Source organism: Portunus trituberculatus, chromosome 36 (assembly GCF_017591435.1).
Source record: "Portunus trituberculatus isolate SZX2019 chromosome 36, ASM1759143v1, whole genome shotgun sequence".
Lineage (NCBI taxonomy): Eukaryota > Metazoa > Arthropoda > Malacostraca > Decapoda > Portunidae > Portunus > Portunus trituberculatus.
The window spans coordinates 253915-272707 of NC_059290.1; the positions used below are offsets into that span (position 1 = coordinate 253915).

At 45.1% G+C, this 18793-nt stretch overlaps 1 protein-coding gene across 2 annotated transcripts in view; it reads right to left on the reverse strand.

The window, feature by feature from the left end:
- LOC123513693 (complex I assembly factor ACAD9, mitochondrial-like) overlaps nt 1–18793 on the reverse strand; it is an 86555-nt gene that overhangs the window by 21524 nt on the left and 46238 nt on the right. For both annotated transcript variants that reach the window (XM_045271053.1, XM_045271054.1), the window contains 6 exons: nt 11448–11603; nt 10122–10252; nt 6646–6751; nt 2407–2534; nt 1692–1884; nt 989–1156 (listed from right to left, as the gene is read on the reverse strand). In XM_045271053.1, the coding sequence (XP_045126988.1) occupies nt 989–1156; nt 1692–1884; nt 2407–2534; nt 6646–6751; nt 10122–10252; nt 11448–11603 (882 nt within the window). The remainder of the gene's footprint in view (nt 1–988; nt 1157–1691; nt 1885–2406; nt 2535–6645; nt 6752–10121; nt 10253–11447; nt 11604–18793) is intronic.

Sequence of the window (18793 nt, forward strand, 5' to 3'; positions counted from 1 at the left end):
ACATGGTTCAAACAGGGCTCATAGTGTCCTTTCTCCATATCTGCATTTATCTAATTTTTCTTTAAAGCTATGCACATTCTGTGCTGCAACAACTTCATCATTCAATGCATTCTACTTTTCCACCGTTCTATGTGGAAATGTTTTTTTCACATATCCTTCACACACTGCCTCTTCCTAGTCTTCTTTGCATGTCCTCTTGTCCTTCCAGCTTCTTCTGTCACCAGCACTAGGTCTTGCTTGTCTATCTTTTCAATCTTTTCAACTATTTTACACAATGTTATTAGGTCTCCTCTTTCTCTTCTATCTTCTAAGGTTGGCAGTCCCATTTCCTTCAGCCTTTCTTCATATGTTAGGTCCTTTAGTTCTGGCACCATCTTTGTAGCTATCCTCTGGATCCATTCTAATCTTCTTGTATCCTTTTTCAAGCTCAGCAATCACATCACTGCTACATATTCCAAATTTGGATGTATCATACTTGTAATAATTTTTTTCATCATATCCTTGTCCATGTAATGAAATGCCACCCTAATTTTATCTGGTGTTCCAAATATTTTACTTATGTGTTTTTTTGGGCTCAGAGTTTCTTGTATAACCACTCCCAGATCTTTTTCCTCTTTAGTCTTCATAATTTGTTCCTCTTCCATCAAATTGTTCTATACCGGTCTTCTCTCACTCTTCCCTAATTCCATAACATGGCATTTCTTGGAACTGAATTCTAACTTCCACTTCTTACTCCACTCATAAATTTTGTCTATATCTTCCTGCAGCAGCAAAACAGTCTTCTCAGCTATTAATTACTCTTAACAATTTTGCAACATTAGCAAACAAATTAATATAACTGGTCACTCCATACTGTATGTTGTCTATATATACCTGGAACATAATGGGGCTAACACTGAATATTCCTCTGAATAAATCCCACAGTAATTTGAAATATCAAAAAAAGTTATTTTACTAAGATCAAAATGACAAGAATGTAGGCACTAACCGCAACAAACTGGCCTGGCAGACATCCAGTGTGGTCTGTGGGGTTTGGGAGGGCAAAGGTAAAGGCTGTCATTTTGCTGGTGAGGTCATGGCGTGAGATGAGGGCAAGGGAGGTCCAGGCGTCTTGGTGCAGGGCTGCTCCATGCACCACTCCATCACTTCTCTTCATCTGTGCCAAGAGTTTAATTCAATGGAAGGTTTATTCTCAATTTAGTTTCTTAGAAGTTAAAATCATAATATGGCTAAAAATTAACATTTTTTTCAACTATGCCCATGAAAGGATGAAGGAGTGCACATAATGAATAACTCCTAAAGAACAGGTCAAAATTGAAACCAAAAGTCTATATAGTAAGGCTATGGGAGGAGCAGATATGCAGTACACTAGCAACAGGAAAAAAAAAAAAGAAAAAAAAAACATGGTACATATATACTTGTCATTACCTCTTTTATATAAGTTCATACAACACGAGTGCCATTTGAAGATCATGCATGGGCAGACATCTTTGACCTTCTGCTCCACATGTTTATATTTCCTTATGAAATAAAAGACCTAGTGTGACATGTGCTCACTTTGAATTGTGTACCTGAAACCACAGAGAACAAGGATTGGTGCCATTGTGAGCCCTGACTACAAATTAAAGCTGAAAGAAAAATAACAAGAAACAAACTGAAATCAAATAAGTAACTGCATGTACTGTACTCACTTCTGGAACAAATGTAGGTGGGGCTGTGTTGAATGGGTTCACAAAGTCTGTGCCTTGGTACGGATACAAGGGAGCAATGTTAGATGTTTCCCGAGCAGCTTCTTCAAGCAGCTGGCGCCCCAGAGCCTCCTTCTGGCTAGGTGACATCTTCCTCACTTCTCGACGCACCACACGTTGATTGGTGGACTCTTCCCTGTAAATCCCACACAAATGAGAAGCAAGCACTAGTTCTGGTCTTATAAACCAGTTCAGGAGATGCTGTGAACTCATCATTAAAGCTAGCTGTGACCTCACTGAACCCCTTTGTGTCTCAGAACTCAAGGGGGCAGTTACAGCCTGTACTCTAAAGACAATTGTCTTCCTTCTCGTAAAACTACATGAACTTATATCCTTCACTTATTTTTCAAAAATTATGGTGGCCCCAAAGAAACATCCATGTCAATAAATATTTCTCACCTAGTTAACTTATCTATAAAGACAAAAGAGTTTGTCCTTGGAAGAAAAAGAATGTAATCTTATGAGGCATCTGGTTCATATTATTCTTCCCATGTTCTTGCACTTTGGCCACAGCCCCATTTTCTGCCTTGCACCCACCTTATCTTGGCCACAGCCCCACCCTCTGCCTTGCACCCACCTTGTCTTGGCCTCAGCCCCAACTCCCTGCCTTGCACCCACCTCATTTTGGCCACAGCCCTACCCCCTGTCTTGCACTCACCACAGGTCAATGGCAGGGAAGCCTGTGAGTGCTGCCAGCCCAATAAGGTTTCGCAGCACCTCATTGGAGGGCGCCATCACCCAGCCAGCCTTACCATCACGGTATAGTCGCTCCAGACCCAACTCAGTCTATGATAAGGAAAAGACAATGAAATGAACAGAAACTTCCCGAGGATTAGATAATATGTTGAAAAAGGTAAAGAAAGTAGCAACCAAGATGATGCTAGAGTTAAAAGATATATCCTATATAGAAAGACTATCTAGGAGATAGCTACGAAATTAGAAATGAGACAAAAGAGAGGTGACATTATAAGACTAAACAGAAAGCTGAGTGGAATGGAAAATTTGAATAGGGAAGATCTATTTGTGTTGGAAAAAAAAAAAAGGATATTGAAGAAAACTACAAGTGACCACTTGCAGGAGGAACAAAGAGAAGCTTAGCTTCCTTCATAGAAACATAGAAATATAGGGTGGAAGGACATGTGGTCTGTGCATGGAATATTCATCATTTTAACGCGTATTTTGTGTCATCACAGCACTCGTAAAATATCTGATGACGTGCACATTCCGTCATGGCTGCTTTCTGCTAAGATTGTGTTTTCTTTCCCAAATACTGTATGAGATCTTTCAGAATGTAAGACCTATATGATACAATGGCTTACTTGACTTTCATAGTTATTACAAAGGTGTATTTACTCCCAGTGAGATATAATAGCAATAGTTCAGGGGGTGCTGTGAACTTTCCATTAAAGCTAGTTGTGATCTCACTAAACATTTCCCTTTGTTTCTCACAACTCAATGGGGTAGTCACAGCCTGCCCTCTAAAGACACCTCTCCTTCTTACAAAACTACGTGCACTTACCACACACGCACCCTTCACTTAAAATAAAAAAAATAAAAATGGCGACTCCAAATCCAGCCTCAGAGTTCCCTTGTGGGGAAGGGACCAGAAATGTCCCCAGGTCAGACTGCTCTCTTGGTGGCAACCCAAAATGTCGTTACACCTCCCTCAACTTTTTCTTCATTAATTTCTGCAACATTTGCAGTCTTAGATCTAACTTTGTCTGTTTAACTGAACACCACCTCTCCTTTACTAAACCTCATCTGAGGCAACTGACAGTAGCCCCTTCTCTGTTCTCTCCTACTTTATCTATCCTAATTTTCATTCCAAAGCTGGATGTTGCATCTATGTGTGTAACAACTTAATATGCTCTCGTGCCCACACTCTCAAATCTTCTGAGTTTTCCACCATCTGGCTTTGACTCAATAGTCACTAACTAAATTTATCTTCCCCAACTCCTCTGACTGTTGTAAATTCTGACTATTTAACTTCCAAAGTGGAGCACATTCTGTCCCTCTATCCTTTTGTGGGGATTTCCATCCTTGGAGATTTCAATGTTCACCATCAGCTTTGGCTTTCCTCTCCCTTCACTGACCATCCTGGTGAACTAGCCTTCAACTTTGCTATCCTCCATGACCTAGAGCAACTGGTGCAACACCCTACTTGTATTCTTGGACCATCTTGGAGATATATCCAAAATTCTTGATCTTTTCTTTACCTCTATTCCTTCTACTTATGCTGTTACCCTATCTTCTCCGTTGGGGTCCTCCGATCACCTCTCATTTCGGTATCTTGCCCTATTTCTCCAATCCTAAAGCAGAGGTGCCTCTGGCATTTTTCCTCTGCATTAAGGAGGTATTATGATGATTTTCCCTGGAATGATTACTATTTCCATGTCAGAAACCCATCTCTGTGTCCTGAATGCATAACAGAGGTGATATTGTTTGGCATGGATGCATACATTCCTCATTCTTTTTCTCAACCTAAACCTTCTAATCCTTGGTTTAACACAACTTGTGCTTGTGCTATACATCGATAGAGAGGTTGCTCACAATAGGTTCTTGAGCCTTTCACCTGAATCCCATGCCCTTTATATCTCTACCCAGAATCATGCCAAGTCTCTTCTTCATCTTGCCAAACACTCCTTCATAAATAGAAAATGTCAAAATCTTTCAAACTCTTAACTCCCCTCATGACTTCTGACATCTGCCCAAAAACATCTCCAATAACTTTACTTCATCTTTCCCTCCTCTATTTCACCTGATGGCTCCACTGCCATCTCATCTGTCTTTAAAGTTGAACTCTTCTCTCAAACCTTTGCCAACAACTCCACCATGGATGATTCTGGGCTTGTCCATCTCTCTCTTCCTTCCTCTGACTATTTTATGCCTTTAATCAAAGTTCTTTGTAATGATGTTTTCCATGCTCTCGCTGGCCTAAACCCTCAGAAGGCTTATGGAGCTGATGGGGTCCCTCCTATTGTGCTCAAAATCTGTGCTTCTATGCTTGCACCTTGCTTGGCCAAACTCTTTCAACAATGTCTATTGACTTCTACCTTTCCTTCTTGCTGGAAGTTTGCCTACATTCAGCCTGTTCCTAAAAAGGATGACCGTTCTAATCCCTCAAACTACCACCTTATTGCTTTAATCTCTTGCTTGTCTAAAGTTTCTGAATCTAACCTCAATAAGAAGATTCTTAAACATGTCACTTCACAATCTTCTACCTGATCACCAGTATGGCTTCTGTCAAGGGCACTCTACTGGCAATCTTCTGGCTTTCCTCACTGAGTCTTTGTCATCCTCTTTTAGAGATTTCGGTAAAACTTATGCTGTCGCATTAAACATATCAAAAGTTTTTGATAGAGTCTGGCATGAAGCTTTGATTTCCAAACTGCCCTCCTACGGTTTCTATCCTTCTCTCTTTATCTCAAGTTTCCTTTCTGACCATTTTATAGACAACCACTGTTTTTCTCCTAAATCTATTAATAGTGGTGTTCCTCAGGGCTCTATCATGTCACCCACTTTCTATCATTCATTAATGATGTTCTTAACCAAACTTCTTGCACCATTCACTCCTATGCTGATTATACCACCGTAGCATCTTTCCACATCCCTTTAGAGATGACCAACCCTTCAGGAAGTCAACAAATCATGCAGGTACGCCACAGACCGCCTGACTTATGATCTTTCTAAGATTTATGATTGGGGCTGAGAAATCTTAGTAGTGTTCAATCCCACAAAAAACTCAATTCCTCCATATATCAACTCAACATAACCTTCCAGACAACTATCTCCTCTTCTTCAATGACACTCAACTGTCTCCCTCTGCAACACTGATTATCCTTGGTCTGTCCTTTACTCATACTCTAAACTGGAAACTTCACATCTCATCTCTTGCTAAAACAGTTTCTATGAAATTAGGCATTTTGAGGCATCTCCACCAGTTTTTCTCGCCCCTCCAACTGCTAACTTTGTACAAGGACCTTATTCATTCTTGTATGGAGTACTCTATGCATGCTTGGTGAGGATTCCACTCATATAATTTTATTAAATGGGGTGGAATCAAAAGCTTTTCATCTCATCAACTCCCCTCCTCTGACTGATTGTCTGCTGACTCAATGCACAAGGCTTTCTTCCTCTCACCCCTATCTGTCCAACTCTCAAATGCAAGAGTTAACCAATACTCTCAATCATTCATACCTTTCTCTGGTAAACTCTGGAACTCCATACCTGCTTTTGTATTTCCATCTTCGCCAACTTGATTTTTTTTAAGAGGGAGGTTTCAAGACATTTGCCCCTGAATTTTGGCTAATTCTTCATTAATCTTTAAGGGAACTAGCATTTCAAGTGGACATATTTTTTCCAATCTTTTTTTTTTTTTCCTTGGCTAATTTCCCTCTTGCATAATAAAAAACATGATTTGCTTATATCAGTATAAGTGCCGATGTGCCATGATGGAAATAATTCTATTTTAGTTCTTTATTGTAACCAATACATTAGTTTACCATAAAATGAATGTTTTCTCTTGTTTGTCTTCAGAAAATTACTGTGAGAAGTGAAATTATAATTTCCATTAAAATTTTTTAGGCTTTATTTCATAATTTAAGTAGGTATTTTGAAAAATCATTTACCATCATCATTATTTAGAAAGTATCGAGAGAGAGAGAGAGAGAGAGAGAGAGAGAGAGAGAGAGAGAGAGAGAGAGAGAGCTGCCTCTAAGTCAGCAGGTATCATCCCACCCTGAATATGCTGCTTGGAGTTGTTTTCTGTTGTCCAGAGTAAAGAGGTTAAGGGAAAAGTTGGATGTGAATAGCTATGGAGAGGGGACATTATGAGCTTAACTCCCATACATCGTATATAGGAACATACACACATACACATGGCAAGATAAGGACACACCTTGTAGGCAGTACCACCACACACTCTCAGCATTGTCTCAGTCACATTTGCTACATTCTTCGCTGCAGTGAATTTCAGTTGCCAACACCAGTGGATCTTATTTGTCCTGCAGATAAAACATACCAGCAATTACATGAAGACATTAATATTTCTAGTGACTGCCCCTAATGTAGAGGATAACAAAAAAGCTCACATAAAACATACACAGCACTAATTAAAGTACTATGTACACTAAAAAAAAAATAATAAAGAAAAAATTATGAATAGCTATAAAGAGAGAGAGAGAGAGAGAGAGAGAGAGAGAGAGAGAGAGAGAGAGAGAGAGAGAGAGAGAGAGAGAGAGAGAGAGAGAGAGAGAGAGAGAGAGAGAGAGAGAGAGAGAGAGAGAGAGAGAGAGAGAGAGAGAGAGAGAGAGAGAGAGAGAGAGGACACTGAAACAAATTAGAGTGAACCCTCGGACTTGAACGACCTGGATAGAGGATAACAAAAAGCTCACATAGAGAGAGAGAGAGAGAGAGAGAGAGAGAGAGAGAGAGAGAGAGAGAGAGAGAGAGAGAGAGAGAGAGAGAGAGAGAGAGAGAGAGAGAGAGAGAGAGAGAGAGAGAGAGAGAGAGAGAGAGAGAGGACACTGAAACAAATTAGAGTGAACCCTCGGACTTCGAACGACCTGGACCTTAAACAAAAGTTCAAGAAGTTTTATCCCCAGATATCAAACAAAATTTGGACCTCAAAAACCCAAAGGGGGCTAAATCCAGCCAAATCTGGGTGATGCTGGTGCCATTGACAGAAGGCAAATATCACTCCCCTATTTGGTTTTGTTGTACATTGTCACACTGTCCTGATTCCCAGCTTTGGTCAAGACATTTGATCAATTTTTCATTTGAACAGGGTCACTTAATCTGGTAGGATCTCATGGTTGAGTAAGTATGTACACTAACCTTGTAACTAACAAAATTATAATAATTATTATTGTTTATGCAGGAGGGAAGCTAGCCAAGGGCAATAAAAAATGGAAAAAAAATGCATGTTCCCTAAAAGAATTAACCTAAAGACAGGGATAAATGTCTTGAAACCTCCCTCTTAAAAGAAGTCAAATTGTAGGAAGATGGATATACAGAAGCAGGCAGGGAGTTCCAGAGTTTACCAGAGAAAGGTATGAATGATTGAGAGTACTGGTTAACTCTTGTATTAGAGAGTTGGACAGAATAGGGATGAGAGTAAGAAGAGTTTTATGCAGCAAGGCCACAGAAGGAGGGGAGGCATGTAGTTAGCAAGTTCAGCAGAGCAGTTAGCACGAAAATAGCGATAAAAGATAGAAAGAGATGCATTTCGGTGCTGAGAAAGAGGCTGAAGACAGTCAGTCAGAGGAGGAGAGTTGATGAGACTAAAAGCTTTTGATTCCACCCTATCTAATAAAACTGTGTGAGTGGAACCCCCCCCACCCCCTCAAAACATGTGAAGAGTACTCCATATAAGGGCGGATAAGGCCCTTGTACAGAGTTAGCAGCAGGAGGGGCAAGAAAAAGACACCTCAGAACACCTAACTTCATAGAAGCTGTTTTAGCAAGAGATGAGATGTGAAGTTTCCATTTAAGATTATGAGTGAAGGACAGACTGAGGATATTCAGTGGAAGAGGGGGACAGTTAAGTGTCATTGAAGAAGAAAGGATACTTGTCTGGAAGATTGTGTCGAGTTGACAGATGGAGGAATTGAGTTTTTGAGGCATTGAACACTACTAAGTTTTCTATACCTCAATCAGAAATCTTAGAAAGATCAGAAGACAGGTGTTCTGTGGCATCCTTGCGTGATCTGTTAGCTTCCTGAAGGGTTGGTCATCTCTGAAAGGACGTAGAAAGATATAGGATGGTATCATCAGCATAGGAGTGGATAGGGTAAAAAGTTTGGTAAAGATCATTAATGAATAATAGAAAGGAAGTGGGTGATAGGATAGAACCCTGAGGAACCACTATTACGGTAATAGTTTTAGGAGAACAGTGGCCATCTACCACACCTGTAATAGAATGGTTGGAAAGGAAACTTGAGATAAAGTTGCAGAGAGAAGGATAAAAACCATAGGAGCTTTGTGCCAAACTCTATCAAAAGCTTTTGATATGTTTAACGCGACAGCAAAAGTTTCACTGAAATATCTAAAAGAAGATGACCAAGACTCAATAAGGAACACCAGAAGATCACCTTGACGGAGGCCATACTGGCAATCTAAAAGAAGATTGTGAAGTGACAGTTTATGAATTTTCCTATTGAGGATAGATTAAAAAACTTTAGACAAGCAAGAAATTAAAGCTCTATAGGACAGTAGTTTGAGGGATTGGAATGGTCACCCTTTATAGGAACATGTTGAATGTAGGCAAACTTCCAGCAAGTAGGAAAGGTAGAAGTGGATAGACATAGTTGAAAGAGTTTGGCCAGGCATGGTGGAAGCACGGAAGCACAGTTTTTTGAGAACAATAGGAGAGACTCTGTCATGTCCATAAGCTTCCTAAGGGTTTAGGCCAGTGAGGGCATGGAAAATATCATTACGAAGAACTTTAATTATAGGCATGAAATAGTCAGATGGAGGAGAAGAGGGAGGGACAAGCCCAGAATCATCCAAGGTGGAGTTGTTAGCAAATGTTTGAGAGAAAAGTTCAGCTTTAGAGTCAGATGAGATGGCAGTGGTGTCATCAGGATGAAATAACTTAACTAGTGTAGTGACAAAGAGTAAGACATGAAACAAAACAGTTTTCACTGATGTATTGAAGTGTAGCCTCAAATGCAAAAGTTACCCAGAAATAACCATCTGTATTAGTATGTATGAAATTCACTTAGATAAAAATCTAGGGTCTTGAAACAGATAAAATGATTGACATTGTTTCCTATAGAGAAAATAATTTGGATCTTGAACAACTAAGACATTGAATGAAAGAATTATGTTCAAGGTCCAAGAGTCCACTGTACTCACACCTCAAATTCCTCCTTCTGCAAAGCCAAATATTAGATTTATAATGGATTACAAAAGGCAGATTATTATTATTATTTTCTTAAGAAGCTTATCATGAGCAAGGGAGAGTTTAGATTTCATCCTGTCTCCCTCAAAAATACCATCACATGTTGCCACTCAATGTGACAGTTGCATGCTTTATTATTCACTATCATTATTAAAGTAATGACAAATTCATGCCTTCTGTGTTTTCCTGAAATACAGTGGAAACAACTTATAGATGGTTCCCTAACAAGAAATTACAATACTAAAATTACTACAGATAACTATGTTGAGTATTTATGAAAGAGAGAAAAAAAATGTAGTGTAGACAATATAAATTATACAAACCATATAGATTTACAAGTAGAGTGAGAGGAGAAATGAATAAGGCAGGAAACTAAGGGGATAAAAAACATTCATCCACATTAACTGTATAAAGGAAATAATGTAAGTTAGAGCAATAATTTGATAAATATACAAAGCAAATACACATACTTGGGAATGAGAGTGGTGTCTGAGTACATAGCCCAGTCACCATTGTGAGAGACAGAGTCCATCATCTGACTCAGCAAGAAGGCGGTGGAGCGTGATGATGTTGTGTCTATCACACATTCCCCATATGCATCCTGCACATAAAGGGACTGACAGTTAATATATCTGTTTTTTACATCCTGTATAAATAAATCACTTGATAGATGCTTGTGGTATAAACAGTGAGTGGTGTTATGAATGTGGTCTATGAAAAAAGGGAAGGCAAAAGAAGAGGAAAGAGTTCCTTAGGATAGTTGGTATAATTTGAATTAATGTGGAGAAGAAAAAGTGATTGTAGAAGCATTTAGAAATATAGATGTGTTTGGTGTAGCAAAAATACATCTGAAGGGTATATGAATGAAACGTGAATGTGGAATTTGAGAAGGTCTGGAATAGGAGAATGTGGTCTGCATGTGACTGGATGAAGAGAATTGGAGGAGCCTTTGCCTTCCTTTTAGTCCTCCTCCCTTTCATCTGCCTCTTCAATGCCACCTCCACAGGTCATCCTCTTCTAACCTCACCTCCAGGAAAAGTGAATGGATACTTTGTCCCATCACTGCAGTACAATCACAAATTCAAGATAAAGATACACTGACGAATACTCCTTATTAACTCTTCTTCTGTAATTGATCGTCTTCAACTTCTTTCTCTTCACCACAATGTTACATCTCTTGCTATTTTCATGTAAATTGTTCTTCTGAACTGGCTTAGTGTAGGTCTCCCTTCCACCAACAGTCTTGCTATAAAAAAATTTGAAGCCGCCGTGGTACAGTGGAACCATGCGTGCTTTGGGATCCGAGGGGTCTCCAAGCGCACGGGTTCAAATCCTGTCCACGGTCTGAGTGCAGGTTGGGCTTCCTCACTCAGGGCAACGGTTTCCTAGCGGGTGGGCTTTAAGATAGGAGGTACCCTAAAAAGTACCCCCTTTAGCCCATAAATTCCCGTGAAAAGCCCACATGGTATAAATGAAAAAAAAAAAAAAAAAAAAAAAGACTCTTTACTTTCTATTATCCTCTTCTGTCCACTTCTCGAAATGCGAGAGTTTACCAATATTCTCAATCTCTAAGTATATTTTTTTCTAGAAGACTTTAGAATTCCTTGTCTGCAGCTGTATTTCCCCTTCTGATGACCTGAATGCTTTCAAGGAAGTTTTGAAGCATTTCCAACTTTGGAGATGCTGTTGTCTCTGAGGATGCATCTCAATGGACTTCTTTTTCTTTTTGTTTTAACCAAGGCAAAAACTTTTCTTCCATTAAAAAAAGAATTAAATAAAAACAAAAAAAAACTCACCTGAATGGTTGGATAGTCACAGATCCGCATGCCAATGTCAGCATGGGCACTGGTAGTGAGGTGGCGCTTGGCAATGTCAAGGCAGCCCATAGCAATACCATTCCAGCAGGATGATGTCAACAGCAAGAAGTAAACATCAATGCATTCAACCATGCTCTGGAAAGGAAGAAAATAAGATAAGATTGAAAGCAATTTTGTGGAAGAAAAGACTGCACACTTACATGAACTATTACACATACTAAAATATGACGTCTGAAACACTACAGGTCATACAATAACAAAGTTTTGTGCACAGAATGACTACTGGATTACTACACTGAGTATTTACACAACTAGTCACAGGATTGCAGAACTAGTCACAGAATTATGGGGCTAGTCACTAATATAGAGCTAGTTTAAAGGATTGCAGGGCTAGTCACAGGATTATATGGCTAGTCAAAGTAAGTAGTAACTTTGTCACATTATATAGAGTAGAGGTAGTTTGCGATACTTTAAGCAGACAATATCAGCTACGAAACCTCCAGACTGAAATATTATCATGAAAGTTTTACTAGTAGTTTAAAACTGTATCTGCTATGATGGCAGATATCATGCTGCCCTCTATCGTTGCAGTTTCTCAGCATGGAGTACTTTAAGTGAAGGAAGGTTATGCCAGCTCATTGCACCTACAGACGGGTTTTCATGATTAGTTATGTTGGGTTATAGCATTAGGTGTCTTGAATTCCTGATTTTTATTCATAAGCTATGAAAATTGTTCTCATTAAGTAGTTAGTAATTCCTCTTGCCTGTCAAGAAGTAAAAGTAAAAGAAAGAAAAGAAAAAAAAAAGAAAAAGATTGCAAACTAGCTTTGTATCTTTTCCATGAGGAAGTGGGGAGTCCGGTCACCAGGCAAGCATGCACGGCAAATCAACTCACTTTTTGGTCGCCACAACAGAAGTACACACTGATTTTTCCATGTCTTACTGTGTGTTGTACAGCTAAAAAGTCTCTGCATCCAATGATGCTCAATAAATAAGTGGAGCTTGGGGCAATAACTGAAATAAAAATACTGTCTCATCTTGTTTCTTCTCAACACTCACTATGTTAGATAGGGTATCTCAAGAGGACATCAACAGTAAATATTATGTAAATTACCAGTCTCATTTTCAATTTTATAACCAGTGCCTTTATTGTATTTATTTATGACATAATCATCTGCAGAGATCTTTATATCTTTTGTCCCCCCCACCATGATTTATTATTTTTTTTAAGCAAAATCATGTATTAAATTGAATAGAAAACTTTTATTTCATTTTCCTTGAATTAGTGAAAGATATGGCAATGTGGCACGGATTATCATCCTCACTCTGTGAGCCAGTACAATCTAGTTTTATCGTAGCCTAATAATGTCTTATCCTGGTTGGCGCGCTATTCTCCAAGGGCATTTTATGGAGGGCGTACACGTTACCCACACAATTCCTTATTTGTTGAGACTAGACATGTTTATTCTCAACCATTTGACAGCCAGGCATAATAACGATGAATTCATTGACAAGTTATGTTAGTTTTGTATGAAAATAGCTGGCGCAGTGACTAACGCTGATATTCATATATATATATATATATATATATATATATATATATATATATATTTTTTTTTTTTTTTTTTTTTTTTTTGCGAAGGTGTATTGCAGCAGCCTCCCAGATATGTACGTGTGCCTGTGTGAGTGTGGAGCAGCGTCATAAGAGAGTACATATGGGTAGTACATATGAGTACATATGTGCAGACTTTAGCTAAAGGGTGAGCGAGGTGTTGGTTGCTCGTGTTTATGAAACTGTCACACCTTAATGGAAGGGACGCTGAGCTAGGCCTCCATGACGGAGGAGATGTGACCCCGGAGGTCACGGGGAGATAAGAGTGTGTGTGTGTGTGTGTGTGTGTGTGTGTGTGTATGGGTGAGGGCACTGGCCAGCCCTGGGATAATTGTCATACGGTACCGTGTAAATAAAGGCATGCATGTGTGAATTGCTTGTAGCCAGCATTATCAGGGATATATTGGTAATTAGCGGTTAAGGTAGATAGCGTTACCTAATAAGCTGAAATAGACTCGTAAGGACATTGCCTGGCAGGTGCGACGGCACAGGAGGCGTGGTTTGTGGGGCACTGTGTGGCACCGACGAGGACAGAGGACAGGAGTGTAGCAAGAGACCTCGAAGGAACAAGTCGTACTCTGGGGAGCAGTCAGAGAGTGAACGAGAGACAGAGAGACAGTGAAGTGCCTGACGAACTAACAAAGTGTTACCCGTACTTTGTTGCCGCCCCCTGCCCCGTCCTGTGTGCCGCCGCCACCTGTTCCCGGTGACTCGTGTATAGTTGCTGTAATATAGAGAAATAAGGAAGAAGTGTTTCCTTCTCCCCACTCTGTGTGACTGAGCTGAGTGAGAGTGGGTGCTATAGAAGCAGACAGCCAGGCCTGAGAGAGCGATCTGCCCGCCGCTCCACCCCAGCCGCGCCGCGCCACCCAGGTAAAGTCCTTCTCCCCGACACACACGCCCGAATCCCGAGAAGATTGTGAGGCGTCCCTCCCTGAAGAAGAAGCTGAAGGAGGGTCGCAGCACTTGGTGTCAGGAGTGGGATCCTAAGGGCGTCTTGTGTGTTGTGGCGGAAGGCAAGGTACTACCTGACGGAGGTACAATGGCTGACGGCGAGCAGATCGTGAAGAAGGAAGTTGTGGGCGAGGAGCCGCCTTCAATGGCTGAACTCATGTGTATGTTGGTGGCGATCCAGCAGGAATTGACTACCGTCAGGCACGAAGTGACTACCGTCGGGCAGGGATTGATTACCGTCAGGCACGAAAACGAACTCCAATGTGCGACGCTGAAGAAGGAGATGAAGGAGGAGTTGGGGGCGATGGCAGATGCCATGCAAGCGACGGCAGGCCCAGTGAGAAGAATGAGTGCTCAGTCGCACAGCGCTCATCCCGTCTGCTCTGGGCTGGCGTCCGGCTGGCGGGTGAGACCGACGAGGAGTCTGAGGGCGACGAGAAAACGCCCTCGGACTGTCTCCCCACCCTGCCCTCCGCTAGCCCTTCCCGCAGCCGCCCCACCCAAGACTGCCTCCCCACCCCACCAACGGAAAGCTCGCTCTCCCCCTGCCGCCTCCCGCCTCGAGCTTCCTCCCAGCCAGCGGCCGCCCCCTCTGCGCCCCCCAGGCGGCCTAGACCACAGGAGTTCGACGGAAGGGTGTCGCTGGAGGCTTACCTGGCCCAATTCGAAGTCGTGGCTCGAGCGCAAGGCTGGAGTCAAGAGGAGCGCGCCCTGAATCTTGTGACAAGTTTGAAGGGGCCAGCCGTGGAGGTGTTAAGTCAGTTAACACCTGCACAACAGGAGTCCTACACCGACGTAGTGGGCGTCTTGGAGAGGCGCTACGGACACCAGTACCAGGCAGAGGTGTATCGGGCGAGGTTCCGGGCCCGAGTCCGAGGACGCGGAGAAACGTTACAACAGCTGGCACAAGATTTGGAGCATCTGATGCGGAAGGCGTACCCACGGGCATCAGAAGAAACTGCAACGCTGCTGATGAGGATCAGTTCATTGATGCGCTGGAGGACGCGCAATCGCAGATTTACGTGAAGCAGGCGCATGTTGCAAATCTGCAAGAGGCCCTTGCCCGGGCACTGGAGTTCGAGTCCTTCGTTAAGACTAGCGCCGGGAGGTCCAGGACAGACTCGAAAGAAACCAACGCTACCGACGGAGCCGGGCGAAGGACGGGCCAGGAGAAGCAGAGCAAGGCCGTTCAGAGGGGCATGTTGGAACTGTAAGGAGACGGGACATAGGAAGCAAGATTGTCGCCGGTCCCCAGCCCCGCTCGGTCTCATTCCGCCGAGCAGGTGGGGCAGTACGTGTACCAGCCCTGCTGCTGGGGTTGTGGCCAACTGGGCCACCTCTCTCGGTCCTGCCCCCAGAAGACGCAGGCGGGCAGGAGAACACGGGCGGAAACACCGCCTGGCTGGGGAGCGGGCCGCACACCAGCCGTCATCACCCAGGCCCCACTCCCGCTAACTGGCCGCCGCTCTGTCGCCGCTGCAGCTGCTGCCGCCCTCACCTCCCAGGTTGAAGGCGTGATCGATGGACGACCGTGTTGCCTTACCGTGGATACTGGGGCGGACAGGACGCTCGTCAGGAAGGGCGTCATCGCAGCAAGGAACCTCCCCTTGCCCCACAGAAGATGTGTGGAGTGACGGGGCACTGCAGCGCGATGCGGGGACCAGTGGAGGCGCGGATAGAGGTGGGAGGCGAGGAGATGCAGCTACCTGTGTACGTGGCTGACCTGGAGGAACCCTGCCTCCTGGGTATCGACTACCTGACGAAGGGCCGGACTTGTATCGACTTCGGGAAAGGAACGCTGAGGGTACATGATACGGAAGTGCCCTTACTCCCCGAGGACGTCTGCCCTCAGGTAGCAAGCGCCCGGTCTGCTGGCCTGGCCTCAAGGAGCAGGACAAGGGGCGAGCAACAACGGCGCCGGGAGGTGTGCGGGCGCGGTGATCAAGTGGAGCCAGCAGGTGAGGTGCAGCGACTGCCAGCCGGGCGGGCAGCGGGGAGCGTGGCAACACCGGCCGCCACCAGCGGCGCACCCGGCCGCCACCAGCGGGCGGACAGCGAGGAGCGCGATATAGCCTGCTGAAAAGGGACGGTGACGGAAGACGTGTGCCGGAGCACCTACGGGAGATGCTGCAGAAGAGTACGGAGCGTCTGAGCACTGAGCAAGCAGTACAGTTGCGGAGGATGCTGTGCGTGTACGCTGATGTCTTCTCGAAGGAGACACGGACCTGGGCTGCACGAATCTAGTTCAACATCGCATCGATACCAGTGGCAGCCACCCAATCAAGCACGCACCACGAAGAATACCTCCCGCTCGACGTCAGGAGATGGAGAAAGCGGTGAGAGGCTTACAGGCGCAAGGTGTGATCGAGAAATCGAACAGCCCGTGGTCTTCTGCAGTAGTTTTGGTGAAGAAGAAAGATGGGTCGACGCGTCTCTGTGTAGACTACAGAGCCCTGAACGACGTCACGGTGAAGGATTCCTATCCACTACCCAGGATTGACGACACGCTGGATGCACTGACAGGTGCCCGCTGGTTCTCCACTCTGGATCTGAAGTCTGGCTATCATCAGGTGGAGGTGGCGGACGAGGATAAAGAGAAGACAGCATTCTCCTTTGGGCAGGGACTATGGCAGTTCCGCGTCATGCCCTTCGGATTATGCAATGCACCAGCGACCTTTGAAAGGCTGATGGAGCGGGTACTGGAGGGCCTGCAGTGGAAGACTGCCCTCGTCTACCTGGACGATGTGGTTGTTTTCGGACGCACCTTCGAGGAGGAGCTGCAGAGGCTGGAGGACGTCCTTCTGCGGTTGAGGAGAGCTAATCTGAAGCTTAGCCCGAAGAAGTGTCTGTTGTTCCAGCAGGAGGTGCCCTTCCTCGGGCATGTCGTCAGCGAGGACGGGTGCGCACCGATCCACTGAAGGTGCGAGCTGTGGCAGAGTGGCCTGTCCCGACCAATGTGGGCGAAGTGAGGAGCTTCGTGGGCCTGTGCACGTACTATCGTAGGTTCGTGAAGGACTTCGCCAGCATAGCGGCGCCCTGCACCACCTGACAAGAAAAGGGGCCCGATTTTGCTGGGATGCTGGGTGTCAGACAGCCTTTGAGCGGCTGAAGGAGGCGCTGGTGAACGCTCCTGTGCTGCCATACCCGGACCCCGCTTGCCCGTACGTCGTGGATTGTGACGCTAGTGCTGAGGGCGTGGGAGCGGTGCTGTCGCAGCTGAAGGACGGACGCGAGCATGTGGTGGCGTACTACAGTAACAAGTTCAGTCACGCGGAGAGAAATTACTGTGTCACGCGGAAGGAACTTCTGGCGGTGGTGAAGAGTCTAGAAAACTTTCACCCGTACCTGTATGGGGCAAAGTTTACTGTGAGGACGGACCACGCAGCCCTGCGGTGGTTGAAGACGATGAAGAATCCTGAGGGGCAGTTGGCGAGGTGGATCGGCAGGCTGGAGCAGTACGATTACTGCGTCGAGCATCGCCCTGGGAGAGTCCACAAGAACGCTGACAGCCTCAGCAGACGTCCATGTGAGCCTGAGTGTCACCATTGCAGCAGGAAGGAGCCAGAAGAAGTCTGCAGGCTGACACGAGTCCATGGCGCGGAGGGTGACGGAGACACGCTTCTGCAGGAGGCGCAGAGGAAGGACCCGGATCTCCACCCAGTAGTAAAGTGGCTGGAGGAAGGTCAAGGTCGCCCTGGCGAGCAAGAAGTGGCAGCCCTGAGCCCAGCTACGAGATTCTACTGGAGGCAGTGGGACACGCTGAAATTGAGTAGAGGAGTACTGGTGAAGAAGTGGCTGACACCTGACGGAGGGATGATGTACTGGCAGACAGTCATTCCTCGTGATATGAGAGCTAGCCTGATGCGGGAGATGCATGAGGGCGTCGCCAGTGGGCATCTAGGAGTGAAGAAGACACTCAGTCGTCTACGACAGCGGTTCTACTGGCTGGGGATGCGCAAGGATGTACAAGAATGGTGCCGAGTGTGCGACACCTGTAACGCCAAGAAGGGACCAGCACGGAAGGGTAGAGCGCCGCTACAGCTGTATCAGGTGGGAGCCCCGATGGAGCGAGTAGCAGTAGACATCGTGGGGCCGCTACCCGCGACTGCAGCTGGCAATCGTTACATCTGTGTTGCCATGGACTACTTCACGAAATGGCCCGAGGCGTACGCACTGCCGAACCATGAAGCAGTGACTGTAGCAGAGGTACTGGTGGAGCAGTTCTTCACCAGGTTTGGTGTGCCTGGAGAGCTGCATTCCGATCAAGGCCGCGAGTTTGAGTCGGAGGTATTCGGCGAGTGTTGCCAGCTAATGGGCCTGCGGAAGACGAGGACAACACCACTGAGGCCGCAGTCTGACGGGATGGTGGAGCGCTTCAACAGGACACTGGCTCAGGAACTGGCCAAATACTGTACAGAGGGACAGACAGAGTGGGACCGGAAGCTTCCCGCTCTGCTCATGGCATACAGGTCTGCCGCGCACGAGGCCACCACCTACACGCCGGCCCGGCTTATGATGGGCCGGGAGCTTCGCCTGCCGGTGGACTTGACAACAGGACGCCCTCCAGATGAAGAACTGCCTACTGTGGCCACGGACTACGCCATAGCACTGCAGGAGCGGCTAGTGGAGGCTCATCATCAGGTGCGAGGACGACTTAAGCTGGCAGGCGAGGCCATGAGGCACCGCTATGACCGGGGAAGTCGCGCGGCTGAGTTTGCAGTTGGCGACAAGGTGTGGCTTTACAACCCCCGCCGGCGGA